Genomic DNA, 17,499 nt, shown 5'->3' on the forward strand with positions numbered 1-17,499 from the left:
TCTATTCTTGGATACCTGACCGTTTGCCCTAGAGATGAGTTGATACAGTCTCTAGAAGGTTCTCCTTCATATTCTCTCTCTCTCTCTCTCTCTCTCTCTCTCTCTCTGTGTGTGTGTGTGCATGCTCACATGTATGTGAATGCATGTGTACATTTGCACACAAGTGTAGAGATCAGAGGTTGACCTTAGGTGTCGTCCTCGGACACTCTCCACCTTATTTTGAGACAGGGTTTCTCACTGAACCTGGAGTTGACTATCTGGCTAGACTGGCCAGCTAGTGAGTCTCGGGTCTCCAGGGCTGAGATTATCTGTGTGTTCTGTGCCGCCCAGTTTTGTAGGGAGGTGCTAAGGATGTGAACTAAGGTCTTCACTCGTGTATTGCAAGCACTTTAGCAACCAAGCCATGTCCTTAGTCCATGCTCTTCAGATTTAAGTTTTAAAGATTTCTAGAGTGTCAGATCAGAGTTCTCTTCCTCTATGACATCCCTAGGCATGACTTCCTCACCATGGCCTTCTGCTCAGAAGCCTAGGGGCAAGTTCTATCTTCTGTAAATGGCCTGGCCCCAGTCCATACACTGTGGACTGGCTGAGCACACGAGCTTTAGACATCCAAAGACGTAGCAGGATCTCAATGAAAACACGCTTTAACAAGAGCAGTCCTCTAGGAAGCAAAGAGAGCAGGCCAACAATGCAGTCATTATTTTAGGGTCTGGAGCAATTCCTTAAGATTGCTCCTCACACAGGAGAAAAACCACATCTGTCTTTTCTTGGACAAGTGTCTGAGGATGGCTTCCAAGGAGCCTTTCCTTCCGGACAGGACTTGCACTACAAAGCTCAGGACAGCAGGCAAAGACATCAGAGAAGCATGGGAAGTGAGAGGAGACTACAGCAGTACAGGAACTCAGAACTCTGGGGGCGGGGCAGGACAGCAGATACTTAGCGCTCTCCATTGAGTTAGATGAGGCTTGCAGGGGGCACTGCATGCGGCAGCTTGAAGGGAATTCTACAGAAGAGAATGGGGGAGGGGAGGGGTGATGTGGAAGATGCTCAAGGAGCTGCGATAGGGGCCACACACACGTGCCTTGGTGCCGTCTTGCTTGATTACTGGTCTGATGGGCACGGGGTGTCAGCCCATGATGGCCTCAAATGCCCTGTGCAGCTGAAGACTACTGACCTTGGACTTTTGATCCTCTGCCTCCTCCTCCCAAGAACTGGGGTTATACGTGTGTGTTATCACTCCCAGTTTACGCTGGGAATGGAGTCCAGGGCTCGGTGGATGCTAGGCCAGTGCTCTACCACCTGAGCTACCCCTCATGTTCTTGTTTTTAAACACCATGCTCATTCAGATTCTATAGCAACATCGAGAGGTTCATCATTAACCTTACTGCTTAGTAGGGGAGACAAAGAAATGGAGTACTTGCTAGCAAGAGGCGGCACTGGGATCTGAAAACCTTTATGTCTGATCCAGTCCCTGGACTGTTTGTTTTGCCAAATCACGACTACTCATGACTATTTAACATTATGTGCTTATTTAAAATAAAAGTTTACATTTATTTAGTGTACGCATGTATGTGTGTGTGTGCGTGAGTGTGCGTGAGTGTGTATACATGTATATGGGACCCTGCATGCCACAGTGCCATGCATGGAGGTCAAAAGACAACTGAAGGAGTTGGTTTTCTCTTTCAACCATGTGGTTTCTGGGACTCAAACTCAGGTCAGCAGGCATGGTGGCAGTTACCTTTACCAGCGGAGCCATCCTGCTACTATATTTAACAACATTTAAACTTTATTTCTTCTACGAATGAGATAAAACAATACCAAACCAATAGCAAATAAAGCTTAATAATTATTCCCCCAAACAATAACATCTAAAATAATTAATTATGTGGCTTTGGTCTCTTAGCAAAGGGTCTAAGGGAGCAAACTCGATGCTTGTTTTGGGGGTGACGGGTGAAGTCTGTTACCTCAGTCCTTAGGAGGCTTAGGAGGGAGGCTCACAAATTTGAGGCCAATCTGGGCTATCAAGCCATTCAGGTCAGTATAGGTTATATTCCCTGTTTCTAAAAGACAGAGAAAGAGAGATAAATACAGACAGACAGACATGTATTATAAGTAATAAAATAACATATGGGTCTGTCTTAGTATTAGCTGTCAACTTGTCATAGCCTAGAATGAGTAAAAAATCTCAGGTGAGGAACTGTCATTACCAGATTGGTTGGAGGGTGTGTCTGTGAGGGGTTTTCTTAACTGAGGGCCTAGTCCACTGTGGATGGCACCATCTTTAATCAGTGATCCCGGGTGTGTAAGAAAGCTAGCTGAGCACAAATCCAGGAATAAACAAGCTGGAGGCAGCGTTCCTCCAGTTTCTGCTTCTTCCAGCTTCCTGCCTTGAGCTCCTTCCTGCTTTCCTTCAGTGATGGACTGACCTGGCAGGGTAAACCTAATAAGCTCTTTGCTCCTGTAAGTTGCTCGGGGTCAGAACTAAACTAGAACAGGCAGTGCCATGTCCCTGTATAACAGCCCCCACCAGATCCCTCGACTTACAGAAAGGTCTTACTCCTTAGCAAAGAAGATGAGATGCATTAGCACATCTTGATCCAACTTGTCCAGCTGTGTTCCTCATCTGTGCATTCTAGATCAGCCAGACTACTTACAATTTTCTGAAGACACCCCCCTTTTTTCAATTCTATATATGTCCATGATGATGCTAGGTTGTTGTTTGTTTATTTGGATGTGCGTTTGTCTGGGCATATGCATGTACACCATGTATGTGCAGGCTAGAAGAAGGCACTGAGTTATGAGGGTCGTGAGACATGTAACATGGGTGCTGGGAACAGAAGCCAGGCCCTCTGCAAGGACAGCAAGCGCTCTTCTAAGACACTCTTCAGGCCCTGCGGACACTTCTTAAGTTCTAAGCCAAATGTGGCACAAGGTCAGTCATCCATGACAGACTCCTGCTATGCCTGGCTCTTAAAAGCACTTCACTGAAGAAATGTCCCTCTCACAAACTGACAGGGTGGTGGGGCACCGTTATAATAAATTAGCATCTCTTGGGGTGGGGAGTTAGCTCAGTGGTAAGCATGTTTGCCTAGCATATGTGAGGCCCTCCCACCCTGCAAAAATAAGTATCCTATAGGAAGAAGACATCATCTTCACTGAAAGCAAATTGTGTTCCTTCTTGGAAGTTAGGGATCAACACCCAGTGGGTACCAGTAAGTGTACCATCTTCATTCCTACAGAGAGCACACCATGCGCTCTCCCGCCCTGCAGATGCTTGCCTACGTACCCTACCAAGGAAAGAGGACTTGTAACCCTTAGCTATATCTGTTTGGAAAGCCACTGGGTTCTTTCTCCTTTAGACTGGAAAATCAACTCGGAGGTATTTTTCGAGGAAGGAGATAACACAAGAGGGATGTGGGATCCCAGAACCATACCTTGGGGTTTCCTCCACCTTCTTTGGCTGCGTACAGCATCTGCAGGGCAGACTCTGCGAGTGTCTTGGTCTGGTCCAGCACTGTCATCTGTTGTTGATGGTCCAGCATCTTAGAGGCGACACCAACTGCAGCTAAGATCAAGGGTTCGAAGTAGCTTGCCAGCTGTGTCACCTTTCAAGAAAGAAAAATTCCAGATGCATCATATAAGTTCAGGTCTCCTTTTGGAGAGGCTCCCTGGGTAAGAAGGGGATTTGGAGCAACGATGAGATGACTCATTAGAGAAAGGCAATTTGGCTACAGCTTGCCTTCAAAAATACCCACTATTTAACAAACTATTGCTTGGGTTTTCTTCCTTCAAGGAATTCTCCTTCTCCTCTCCATATATGGTAAGAAGCCCATTCTGGGATTTAGAGGTAAACACCAGACTTAGACCCTGTTTTAGAAATTGTCAGTTTTATAAGTAAAAACTGTTAAGAATAAAAGACATCTCACAGATTCAGAAGGGAACGAGAATAGGAGAGGGAGAGCGGGGTGAGGTGGGGTGAGATGAAGAGAGTCTGCTAGGCTTTCAGTGGACAGTCCACCTGGCATCGCCACCTCAGCAATGGAATAAAAGCAAAATGATTTCCACTGTCTAACTGCTTTGTTTGGCTCAACTTGGGAAAATAAAAGACCTTGTCAAGGGGCTGGGAATGTAGCTCAGTGGTAGATTACTAATGTGTGAGGGTTTTAGCACAATCACCAGTGCTAAAATCAAATCAAACCAAACCAACCCAAAAAACAACCAACCAAACCAAACTCCACAACTAAAAGAACAAAAGCAAAACTGATTAAGACAGCTACCTACTGCCCTAGGGCAGACTTCCTTCCAGCGGACCATGCCACACACTTGCAATATCTTTTATATGTATGCATGCTATACATTTGGATGCCCTGAAGCCACATGTCACACATATTTATGAGGTGCATCCCTTGTGCACTTGTTAAATGTTTCCATCCAATTCCTTAGTCGATTCCCCCCAGTTTGAAGGGACAGATCCAGATGAAGAGCAGCTGAGGCGCAAGTGTGGGCTGTACGCTGCAGCTCTGCAGCTGGGTGGGGATGTGGAGGGGGCTGGGCTCACTTCACAGCTTGGCTCTAGGCTGCTACCCTCCTCTCACTGCCACCGTTCACGCTTTAATTTGCATTCTCGTTCTGCTGCACTCAGACTTGAGAAGTTCATCGCTTGGTATCTGTTTCTTGTTTGGTGACATGTTCAAAGTGACACCCTTCTATTTGACAGCTAAAGGACCATATTTTCATCTTTGGCTCCATATATTCTCGCTCTAATGAAACAAACCAGCACCGATGGTTAGTCTAAGTGCTCAATTTTGTGCAGTCGTGACTATTGCTAAGATTCCCACTGAGGGTATTCCTATGTACATCTTTAGCCTGTGGCTCCATCAAGACTTTCTTCCCCACCGTGTTGTGGCATATAAGTGGAGAGAGAGCACTTCACACAAGCAGACACTGGGCCCCAAACAAAGCAAGGGTTGGGGCATTACAAGGACAAGCCTAAGTGTGAGTAGCAGTGTCCAAAAAAACAACAGTCATTGCTGCTAACAGCGAGACGGGACTCCTGGCCAGCAGTAAGAATACTTTGCTCTGTTATTCTCATCAGGCTATCTTACAGACATGCGAATGTGGCTGCAGCTGACCTACCATGCTTTTATGTGCATTTGTGTGTGTCTGCACACATATATGTGGGTATACGTGGAGGCCAGAGACTGATATCTGGTATTTTTCCTTAATTGCTCTCCCCTTTATTTTGTGTGTGAGGTGTGTGTGTGTGCATGTGTGTGATTGGGTCCGTATGACCATGTCCACATGTGACAGGCCAGAAGATGTCTAGTGTTTTCCTTAACCAGTCTCTGCCTTATTCCCTTGAGATAGGGTTTCTCATTGAATCTACAATGACCATTTTGGCTAGGCAAGCTCCCAGGATCTGCCTGTCTGCTCCACCACACTGGGGCTACAGGAACATAGAGCAATGTTCAGCTTTTTACAAGGGTGCTAGAGATTTAAACTCGGGTCTTCATGCTTGCACAGTGAGCACTCTTGCTCACCAAACCATCTGCCCCTTGATCTTAATTTTTGAGGCAGGGTCTCTCACTGAACTTGGAGCTTGCAGGTTTGGCGAGAATGGCTGGCCTGTGAGTCAGAGACCCGCCTTTCTCTGCCTCCTCTGGGTTGTATTACAGCTGTGTACTACTGACTCTAGCTACGCAGGTGCTGGGGATCCGAACTCTGGTTCTCATGCTCACGTAGCAAGAATTTACCTGAGACGCATCCCCAAACCTCTCTGAGTGCATCTTAGAACCCCTTGAAGACCAGGCGGGAAGTTTGCAGGCAGAGCACAGATGGATCTGGCTCCCCGCTGCTTGCTTTGTCCAGATGTGGAGATCTTCCACATCTGGAGGTCCCAACCTGAGCAAGCACAGGCAACCCTGTACACTGGCACAGGACTTGTCCCTTCCCAGAAATGATACTGTGTTTATCATTAAAGGCAACAGGGTACTGTGGTGGTTTGAATGAGGAATAGGTTCCTATGTTGGAACACTTGGTCCTCAGTTGGTGGCACTCTGAAGATGGAGTCTTGCTAGAGCAAGTGAGTCACTGGGGCTGGCTTTAGGGTTTCATGGCCTGGCCCCACTTCCTGTTCTTTCTGTCTGCTTCTTGTGTGCTAATGAAATACGATCTCTCTGCTCCTGGACTGCCAGGCTGGTCTCACACTCCGGCTGTCATGACAGACTCTATCCATCTGGAACTTTAAGTCAAAAAAACCCTTACTCCCCCAGGTTGCTTTTTTGGTCAGGGCTTTTTATCGCAGCATCCAAAAAGAAACTAATACAGTAACTGATGGGTCCCTGAGAACTCAAAACTTACAGCCAAAATGTTGAATGCATTAGAATCCTACTTGTTCTCCAGGTTTATTTGATTAGGAATTAACTTTACTAATGCAGATGTAACGAGTTGTTACATAGTAGGGGAAGTGAAACAAAGCTAGGACCCAACATCCTCTGGAAGGTGAGCAGGGCCAGATCATAAAGAATGATAGTCCTAGCCTTGGGTCCTTTGGATTGGGACCTTCCCTGCTTTTATCTTCTTAAGAATTTTATACAGATTTCTTCACGTACTGTGCTACAGATTGTTCATCTGTAATCTGGGATTGGTGACAGCACCAGGCTCATGGGCACAGTGAGGGAGACTGAATCAAAGCACAGGAAACACTGGTCACAGGCTTCTGGCAATAATGACACCCCTCCTCCCTACACACACACACACACACACACACACACACACACACACGTACCATCTCTCTATCAACAGGATTCCCTGCTTGCACATTACCTTATGTCCCAGCTGGGCAGCTTCTCCTCGAGCGGCTGTGGCAATGGGATCAATAAGATGCCCGATTTCCTGGACCACTGAGGTCAGCTGCTCCTGCAGGGCCTGATAGAGAATTGCCAAGGTCATTATTCTGAAAAGCCCTTTATGAAGGACAGGGGACCTGCATAAAATCAGAATGTCTGGATGCTCCCCTGATCTTGCATTCTCTGACTTGCCTTGCTCCCCAGGGTGATATCCCTTATCCTGCCTCAGATGTGCAATGAGGGAAGTCTGAGGGATGTGTTCCTTACTGGCTTCATTCCCACAAGCCCTGGCAACTGATGCTGGTGGGATCTCCATGGTTAGGTTATATAGCATGGGAATGGGGAATAGTTGTGGTTTTCAAGAAGGAGAGACAACTTGGTCCAAATGGAGACAGCTCATTGGGGATCAAGGGAGGATCCAGGACTTAGTACTCTCAGAAGTTAAAGAGGTGGTTAAGGACGATGTGAACACGTGATTTGACCTCTGACAGTGTCTCCGACGGTGCCTCCTGAAGACACCAGTGGGCTACGTGCAGAGCCTGTCAGACTCGGCTCACTGTCCTTGGTGACTTGTAGGCAAATATTGGAAATGACACTCTTGAGGGATGACGTATCAGACCTGAGATGGTTTATCCTGTCTGCTCCAAAGAAATGAGTTCAGGCTCTTAAGAGACAGGGGAGGAAAGCCAGACTCTGCTGGGAGGGTGTAGGGTGGGGGATGAAGGATTCAAAGCTGGAGATTAACTGGAAGCAGGAAAAATCCCACCTGTTTCTCAAAATCACATTAGGACCTATACTGGAGAGGTTCAGTGTTAATAGATAAAGGCACTGGGCATCTTAGAGACATACCATCCATATGTCATCTAATAAAGTGACAATATCCTTCCTGCATTGGTTACTCTACCACAGAGCCATGATACACTTGAACAGGAAGGCTTTGGGCAAAGTTCACTCTGGGAAAGAAAAGGCTTAACAGGCAAGCTTGAAAGCAAACCAGAAAAGAGCTAGAGAGATGGGGCAGGCAGAGAGAAGCCTCCCTAGAGTCCAAAGGCCTTATTTAGCTAATTATTTATTATCCTCACACACTTAATGTGATTATGGGCAAGAATGCCAGAGAATCCCTTTGGTGTTTTATGATAGATGGTTTGTTAAATTCACTATTGTACAGTGAAGGTCCTTGGATGTAAAAGGGGTACTTTTTTTTTTTTTCTGGGAGGGCAGAGGAAATAGTTTAGAAGGGATGGAAAGAGGGGGCAATTTTGGGGTGGTGGTCATGGATTTGGGGGGAGAGTGTCTAAGTAGCCCTGGCTGTTCCTGAACTCATAGAGATTCAACTGCTTCTGCCTGCTGAGTGCTGGATTAAAGGTGTGCACCACCAGACCTGGCTTCATCTTGGCTTCTGGACATGGGGGCTACTTAAAGGAGGTGGTCTGATGACAGGTCATCAACACACACCCTTCTTGAGTGTTCACTGTATGTTCAAGAACCGGCTTAAAACAGTGATGCTAGTGGTTCACATGGTTACAGTGTTTAGTCCTGCTCCTCATTTCCTAGAATGTGTGTGTGTGTGTGAAGCTGAAGTAGCTTTATTAAGTAGTTTTATTAATACAGATAGCTCTATTAATGAAAATTAGGAACGCTTAGCTCTAGGTCTACTGCTCAGAACAGGGAAAGAGCTTTTTATGCCTAAATTCTATGGCATCAAGGTAATCACACCATTTATGTAAACCAAATGTCTTCTGAATAATGAATACTGTGCTCTTAGTAGAGAAATAAGTATGGATTGTGAACTTTTCATGGGTAACAAACAACTCAAGAGAGACCACCAAGAACCAATAAAGTTAAGGCTAGGGAGACGCTCGGGGATAAAGTGGATGCTCTACAAGAATGAGGACCCGAGTGTCCACAGCCCAAGTGCAGAGGGGTGGGTAAGGTGGAGACAGGTGGATCCTGAGTGTCCACAGCCCAAGTGCAGGGAGGGGGGATAAGGTGGAGACAGGTGGATCCTGAGGGCTCCCTGACCGGTCAGCCTAGCTGAAGGTGAGCTCCAGGTTCTAGAGAGGCCCTGTCTCAAAAAATAAAATAAAATAAAATAGAGAAGCAATTGAGGTCTCTAGGTCCACATGGGTGAGAACTCCCATACACATGTACACACATATGTATAACACTCAGAGAGAAAAGACAGAGTGACCCCAAATTATAGGATGCTAAGACACCCCCAAACACATACATATGAGATAAAGAATACCTCAGGGCACAATTCTTTATCTCTGGATGGATCAAAAGCACTAAAGTTTAGTACCAAACTTGCCCGAAAAAGTGCAAAGACAAAATGTGGCCAGAGAGAAGCGTTCAAGTTTTGCATGCCCAGGCCTGCTCCACTGATGCATGCAACTGAACACAGTGGTCGACCTTAAGACACAGAATTACCAGCACTGATCATTTTCCTGCAAACTTCAGCCTCATTGAACATTCTTCTTCAGATGGCATGCTCTTTCCCATGCCCTCTTTGCCTTCTGAGCCCTTGTCCTACGTCCCCCCTGACATCTCCAGGGGCGGGCTGCCCATCATCACACTCCAGCGGAGCTCCTAAGGTAGATGACAGAGCCCCAGCCTACCTCCACAGAGATGTCATCCCTCGTGGCCAGGCTCTGGCTGACTGCCGCCAGTGAGGCCTGTTCAATGTCCCTGATGCACCGGTTGATGCCATCGATGGAGTAGTCGCATTCTCTCTGCCCAGGGGCTTTGTCCCTGAAACGGACAGAATAAAGCAAGCAAAAGTTTGTAAGGCTTAAAACATGTCACACAGCCCCTGCGCGCATGGGCCAGGAGCCCCTGACCCCTTCTACATGATCACCTTCACTAAGTAGTGCGTCTCTGAGGATTGCTCAGCAAAGCTTGGTACAGAGCCCATACATTTCTCCATTAACACTCGTCCCTGACAGAGCTCTGTTTCTAGCAGGAGGGATGGAATCTTGCCCTTCCTCTCAGGCTAATTATAGGCAATTACAAAGGAAACAATTGGCACTTGGGTGCTTCCTTCACTTTAAATATTAAAGTAAAAAAAGTGCGCATGGGTGTGTGTATCTATGTATCTATGTGGTATGTGTGTGTATGTGTGCTGTTATGTGTCTATATGTGTGCACGTGCTTGCAAACATCAGCACATGGAGACTGTAAGAGGAAGTCAAGTGTCGGACTTGAGCACTTTCTGTGTTAGTTCCTTAAGACAGGGTCTCTCTCTGAACCTGGGGCCAGTGTGGCAGGCAGCAATCCCCATCAATCCTCATGTATTTGTCTCCCACAGTTCAGGAATACAAGCACACAGCCTGCTTTTTATATGGAGCTAGGTACTCAAACTTGGGCCCTCCTGCTTCTGCGGCAAGCATCTTTCCCCTGATCCGTCGCTCCAGCCACTGAAAATAAAGTGCAGCACCATTTGCAGTGTAAACACACGAGGCGTTCTACATTACACACTACTCATAAACTCAAGGGTTGCAGTAAGATTCAAGCAGTCAGAGGAGTTTTCCTCACCGTAATACATTAAGAGAAAGTTCAATTATGGCCTTGAGCTTCAGAAACAATTAAGAAGCAAGATAGTGTAACTGAGAAAACAAACACATTCCATGTTATAGGATATTAATTTTGGTCAACTTGAGAAATTTCATTTTCCCAGTCTTTGCATATTATTACTAAGAAGGTCAGGATACCCAGAGTTGGTGCTATAGAATATTCCTTTTGTTTTGTTATCAGACTAAGAGAACTGGAACAGTAGAGCTCTCCAAGCCCCTATGAGCTGATAATTCAGTGTGATGGTGAGAGGGCTGGGACTGGAGCCTTTGGATGACCATGAGAACATTCCTTAAGTTCTCTTGCCCAAACTTCAGAGTAGTTAAAATGGAAACAACGATAAGATGTACTGTAAAATGTGGTGATCAGAAAAGGTAACGTAGGTAAAATATTCGGAATAATATCTGGTTTTAATAGGTGCTTAGATTTGCTGTTATTGTGGCCAGCACTACCATGGGTCTTAGAGATGAGAGAGAGGACTGCAACTTTCTCAGTTTGCTTTTCTGTTACCGTGATAAACCTCCCAGGAAGGGAAGAAAACTTACTTCACCTTTAAGGGAAAGCCAGGGTAGAAGCTCAATACAGGAACTTAAAGGCATGAACTGAAGCAGAGACCATGGAACAACGCTGCTCCCTGGCTTGCTCAGCTACCTTTCTTAGACAGCCCAGGAATGGCACAGCCACAGTGGGCTAGGCTCTCTTACATCAATCATCAATAAAGAAAATGCCACAGACACCCATGGGTCTTATGATGGAGACAACTCCTCAGCTGAATTCCTTCTTCCCAGGCGACTCTAGCTTGTGTGAAGTTGTTAGCCAAGACGAGCCATGACAATAACGACCAGCGTTACCAGATGGGCGTAATCCCCTCCTGCTCTACTCAAGAGGCAGGCTGGGAGCTCCTCTCTTGATGAGAAACTGACCTGATAGAGGTGATGAGGCTCTTAATGGAGTCCGACACAGTGTGCGAATGTCCAGCCAGTACAGACCAGGTGGGTGGATCTTTGGGATTGATGGCCAGAGAGCGTGCGGTGCGGATGAGGTACGATGAGCTCTCTAGCATGGTCTTGGCAGAGACCAAGATTGGTTCCTGTGCCTGGGAGCCCTGAGATCAACCAAAAGAGAAGTGAAAGGTGAGTGTGCAGAGACCAGTGAGTTGGGCCCTAGGAAGTCTTATTCTTTACGCCAGAACTTCTACCCTGCGGAGGGAAGCTAGCTAACAGGAAGGATCTAGATTGGGGCAATGTGGGCCCAGGCTTGATCCTTAAATAATACATATTTCTTTTCTTAAATAAAAACTATTGAGTATAACACACTTCATGGAGGCTCCATAGCTTTCCTCTCTGAGGCAGACGCGATGAAGCTCCGACCCAGGATGGACATAGGCTAGAATCTTCCTGGTAAGCGCACCTCGTGGTGCTACACACATTAATAGAAATGGGCCAAGCAGTGTTTAAATGAATACAGTTTGTGTGTTGTTATTTCGGGGCATAAGCTAGCCAGGTGGCCAGGAGCCGGGTGGCAGGAATGCAGCCCACAGCTGCTTCAACAGAATGGCGCCAAGATGTGGATAACTACATCCACAAAAAGCCTGAAAAACCTTGAGAAAGAATAGAGTAAAGCATGTTTTCCTGGTAGCAGCAATTTCTTGGGTCTGCTCTGCTTGCTAGAGGCAAGCAAGCGCTCTCAGCTAAGAGAGGCTTCCTGACTCAGCTTTAGCTGCAAAACCCTGCAGCTCTTAAGAGGTCCTGCCACGAAACACTTAAACGGTGTTGATGAAAACTTGAAAGCATACTTTTCAGTTTTCAACTGTAGCAGGAAAAAAGCTGCGCCGTTTAAAAATGCCAGCTTTCTGGGCCGTCCTGCCAGGACAAAATCTGACTGTTTGAGGCAGGAGGGCCGGCTACAGAGAGAGGACTTGAGTGTTGTCTGTGGACATACTGTTGCAGCTTGCTTGCTGGCAGGGACCTTGAAACGCCATAGACTTGTGGCAATAAACATGGCTACAGCCAGTACCTCCACCATGAGCTGAAAGCTAAGGAATGGGCTGGATCTAGCTGGCAAAGCCACGGCTTTAATCCTACCCATATTGCTCAGTAATTTAAAGGCTCATGTGGTCAGAAAAAGAGAGAGAGAGATACAGTAAACAGAGATTCAAAAACAAAAAAAAAAACCTTTAAATAATTTACAGTGTGTTAAAAATATATGCAGGCTACAGGCTAAAGTTCTTAAAGTAAAAAACAAAAAAAGGAAGAAAGAGAGTAGTTTGGGTGTGGTGGTATACACCTTTAATCACAACACTTAGGAGGCAGAGGTAGATTGACCTCTATGACTTCAAGGTGTGGTAGGACACACCTTTAATCCCAGTGCCTGGGAGGCAGAGACAGAGGGATCTCTGAGAGTTCAAGGACAGCCTGGTCTACAGAGTTATTCCAGGACAAAGATATACAGAGAATATAAAATAAAAGTAAAAATATATGAAATAGAGGTTAAAATAAAGCCGCACAAAGGTGGAAAATACACAGAGAATTTTGATACTGTATGCTATTATGCTCTCTTTGAGTTGTTCGAATGCTGAGGAAAGAGTAACAGCTGCTAAAAGATATTTGTTTATAAATGCTGCTGAACTAATCCAACATAGATATTTTGAAAATACCTTGACTTTAAAATTTGGATCTAAGGATATGATACTTTGGAAAAGAGTATCTTATTTTGTTTTCACAGAGGATGAGACCCCGTGGATTGCTTCTATCCCAATATGGTATGATAGACCACGCCCTCCTGAAAGGTTGCTGTGAACACCTTCAAAAAATTACTTTGCTCAACTGCTGACTGAGATGAACCTGGCACACAGGTTATACCATAAAAGACCTAAATAACAGCACCCCCATTAGCAGGAAGCAGTTTGGAGAGAAAAAACTGTGCCCATGTTCCCAAATATTGTTTATAAATGTTCTTTTACATTTAAAGGGGGATATGATATAGATATGAATAATTTGCATTGGTATGAATTTGACTTTATTGATATAAATTTAAGGTCAATCTTGTTATATGTATATGTATTTCTGATATTGATTAAGGTATTGTGATTGTGTAGTTCATTTAAAAATGTAATGTATATAGGTTGTTAATAGATAATCATCTATAATAGTCAAGTTTGTAGTCATGTTAGTTAGATTTTCTAGATGTACATAGATATATTTTAGATAGACATTCTTCATATCTTTCAAAGACTACAGAATAGGACATTTAATGTTTTAAAAACTTAGGGTTTTTCATGACAATGAGACACATCTGCTCCTGGCAGCACCAATCTACTTCAAGAAGAAGATGGGCATCGAAGAGGCACCTTATGGAGTTTGATAGCCATTTGGGCAAGAAACTGCTCTTGCCTGGACTATTGTATAAACTAGATACAGAGAACCCTCAGAGAGAGGACTACTGAACTTGCCTAAAGCTGAGATGATCTCTCGGGGTTCCTGATTCATGAAGGAGTCTGTGAGACATTCTGCAGGAAACAGCAGATAGTGACTGAACTGCCTTTGAAATTTCCTGCTTCATGGAAATGTCTCTGGATACTATGGGCCTGAAGGCCGAAGATGGATGCCCCAGCAGTACAAAAGAACTTTGGGTGACTGTCCAGGCAGCGAGATGTCTCTGTCATTTCTAGAGTTTTGAAAGTTGCTTATTTTTTGTTTGCTTAGGTAATATTGTATTCTTCTGGAGTTTTTGATGGAGTTGAAGAATAGATAGATAGTTATAGTTTTCCATTATTATGATAAAAAGATAAAATAGATATAAATATTGTAACTGTAATTTTTACTTGATAACTGTTTTGTTATATGTAATTTTGCTATGTTAAAGTTAAAAAAAAAACACACTTCATGAAAGAATCAGCCACAATCTCAGACACAGAGCTCACTCTCAATATCAAGCTATTATTTCTTAAAAGATAGACATTCACTGAGCTTAGTAACCGTGCATCAAGCACCACCCATAGTAACGCAGTGTAGCAATGTACTGTGTACATAACACACTACTTAGTACTGCAAAATACTGGGCTTACTACATTGTTAGTCTATGGGCGCTGACAGGAGGCCCTTTGAAGCTTTAACTCTCCGTGCTCATTCTACTTGGCAGGGAATTAGCCACGGACTCTAAGATGACGACTGCTGCAGACTCCCCTACCTCGGAGCTGATCTGGGCAGGAACGCTGACAAACTCAGGGTTTGATGCAAATGCAGTCAGGTTCTCCACAGCTTCAATCAAGGGGGTGGTAGCAATACGGCACTTATTGCGGTTGTCTTCAGAGAAATCCCCATCCAGGGCCTAATGTGAAAAAAATGGAGATTTCATCCCACTGAGAAACAGGTACCATTCCTAAGCCATAGCCCTCACCTCCCAGCAAGGGAGGGCAGTTCAGCGGGAAAACTCTTCAACAAGTGAGCAGCAACTGGAGCGGTCGATCCCTGCCACCAACCGGAGAGGCCCAGGTAGCCATCCTGAGGACTAAATCTAGACATGCAGCTCACAGGAGAGCAGTCCTGCCGTCAGCCCGCTCATTCTTCTCCCTCTTCAGCCATGATGTCACACCTGGCTGCCAAGTCACTTTCTCTTCCACTTCTGAGATGGATCCTCTCCACTGAGTCCATTCCCTCACAAATGACAAAGATCCTTTACATGGCATGGTGTGACACTTCTGACCAATCTATCTTTCCTCCTTTCCTCCTTCCATCCCTCTTCCCCTTTCTCCCCCCTCCCTCCCTCTTTTTTTTTTTTTTTGTTTCTGGGAATGAAAACCAGAGTCTACCCCTGAGCTAAATCTCTAATCCCTCACACTTCCAACTTTTCTAACTTTTACATCTAAGGCTATCCCTGCAATACCATCATCTTCGAAAAAAGATAATGGAATCCAATGTGAAGGAATAGACTAGACCTACTCAACTAAATGGGCAATTCCTAAACACACACATACACACACACCATGGTCTATCTAGTTAAGGAGGTCACATGAAAGAGTACCTCTTGCACAATTCCATTCATGAAAAAAACTAACTGGGGTGTTAGAAGCTGGGTGACACTCTGGAGGAGCTGGGACAGAAGGTACACAAAGTCAGGGCAGAGGTGACTTCTGGGTGCTGGTTAGGTTCTATTTCTCAGCCTAGCTACTGTGACTCGGGGTGTTCACTGAGCTCTAGACATGACGTGTTTCTCCTCTGCACGTTCCATGCCTCATCTTTATTTAATTAGGAGCCGACAACACGAGATGACTGAGCGGTAAGTCATGTTGTGGACTCGTGGCCAGCTCGGTGAGGATCCAGGATGAGGCCTGGGAGGTGAGGATCCAGGATGAGGCCTGGGAGACACGTCAAGCTGCCTTTCAAAGGGTTCACAGCTGAGGTCAAGGTTCTCGGAGCTAGGAGCTCAGGTTCCACCTCTTCAAGAACAAAACAGTCTGGGAAGCAGCGACACCGCCCTATCTTCTACCGGGAGAAGGCAGTTGTGCTCGCAGAAGAATGCAAATTTTCTTGTTAAATGACCAATTAAACTTTTAATTTAAGCACGAGCAATATCTAAAAGCCTACTTAGACAATTAGTGAACAAACAAACCAGAGGCACTGGCATTATCCGAGCAGCTGGGTGGGAGGGAGCTGCTCCTCGGTAAGGCAAGAGGAGGCAGGCGCTGTAGGTCTGAAGGCTACTTCTGAATAACAACGGCATTCCAGCCAGGCCTTGGCAGCTTGGGATAATAATTACAAAGCCACAATGCTAATATTTTCAGAGGCATTCCCTTGAGCCCGCTCACTTACCATGCTCAGTAATTAGGGTGTCTGGCTTCCCTCACCCAACAGACCCTGACCCTATTCTAACCTCCTAGATTCAGCCATTCTTCTGGGCCCACTGGAGAGCTTAGCTAAGGCCTCTTATATCTTGCTCACACGTACGGCCCCACCTCTGATTGCCCTCCAGGATTAAATACTGGATCTACAGTGCTGGCCCTGGCCGCACAGAAAAGGGTAGCCTCAGAGCGCTGGCCTCACTGTGCCAGTCACACAATAGTTTCCTTAAGGGCGGGTACTGCCAAGCCTCAGAGCAAGCCGGGAATACCAGTGGGAGGTATGGTGGCTGCCACCTGGCGGGTGCCTGGTACAAATGGTCCCGGCACGAGAGGAGTGAAGCAAGAGGGTGGTCATAGCGAACTGTGGAGTCCCAAGAGTCTGGGTGCCGGCTCCACCAGTCCCGTTGCCTGGGTTCTGAAATGATATGGTTTCCTTTCTCCCTCTCGCCTTTCCAAACTCAGGCCCATCCTTTCCTACCTCCTCCTCTGGACCAGGTCATCAGCCCACGTCTGACCTTACACAAACTGAAAAGATGGCTCCTTGAGGTAAATCTGAAGGGACAGTTCTCAAGGGTATAACCTCAAAACATGAGCCAATGGGATGCCAGGAGGATTTTCCCTTTGGCTCAGCACAGATCCTAAAAGCCACATCTCATGGAACTCACTGCTATCATACAGGGCACTGACTAACACGGGCTGCGAGAGAAACCTGCGTCACCCACCTTCCTTGGCTTTTAAAAGGGAAAAGCTATTTCCTCAAAGGGAGGCGCTCGGCACCTGAAAGACGGGCCTGGAAAGCTATTATTTCATTTCCAAATGTTGCTTGCACTGGGTATGACGGAGCCAACCTGAGTAAAGTGGACACTCAAGTCAGCCTTGCAGTGAAATGCTGAGCAGCCAGAAATGCATCCCTGTGTCCATTCTGTAGTCCAGAGTGTCGCCTTAGTCACCAAAGGGGTCAATTCACTTGGTTGCAAATTCAAAACCATTGTGAAAAGAGCATTACCTACCCCTAAGCCCGCTACTCCTGCATCTTCAGTCTAACCTCACAGGCATGTGGGGAAAATATTCATGGGCTTAAGGGCTAGAGAGGGCCTTAAAGATCGCTGAATAGTCTTGCTTTTCCCAATCAGTTGGCACCTGGAGAAACGACACAGTTTGCTCAGGCTACTCTGTTACTTGCGGTCAGGCCTCAAGTCACGACCCGAGACTTCCACTTTCTTCTTTCCTACAGACCTAGGCA

The 17,499-nt window shown here is 45.9% G+C and overlaps 1 protein-coding gene across 3 annotated transcripts in view; it reads right to left on the minus strand.

Moving 5' to 3' along the window:
- Window positions 1-17,499, minus strand: part of Tln2 (talin 2) — a 422,622-nt gene that overhangs the window by 66,888 nt on the left and 338,235 nt on the right. For all 3 annotated transcript variants that reach the window (XM_057766343.1, XM_057766341.1, XM_057766342.1), the window contains 5 exons: window positions 14,606-14,746; window positions 11,341-11,522; window positions 9,467-9,599; window positions 6,826-6,927; window positions 3,435-3,605 (listed from right to left, as the gene is read on the minus strand). In XM_057766343.1, coding sequence (XP_057622326.1) covers window positions 3,435-3,605; window positions 6,826-6,927; window positions 9,467-9,599; window positions 11,341-11,522; window positions 14,606-14,746 — 729 coding nt within the window. The remainder of the gene's footprint in view (window positions 1-3,434; window positions 3,606-6,825; window positions 6,928-9,466; window positions 9,600-11,340; window positions 11,523-14,605; window positions 14,747-17,499) is intronic.

This window comes from Chionomys nivalis, chromosome 4 (genome assembly GCF_950005125.1).
Source record: "Chionomys nivalis chromosome 4, mChiNiv1.1, whole genome shotgun sequence".
NCBI lineage: Eukaryota > Metazoa > Chordata > Mammalia > Rodentia > Cricetidae > Chionomys > Chionomys nivalis.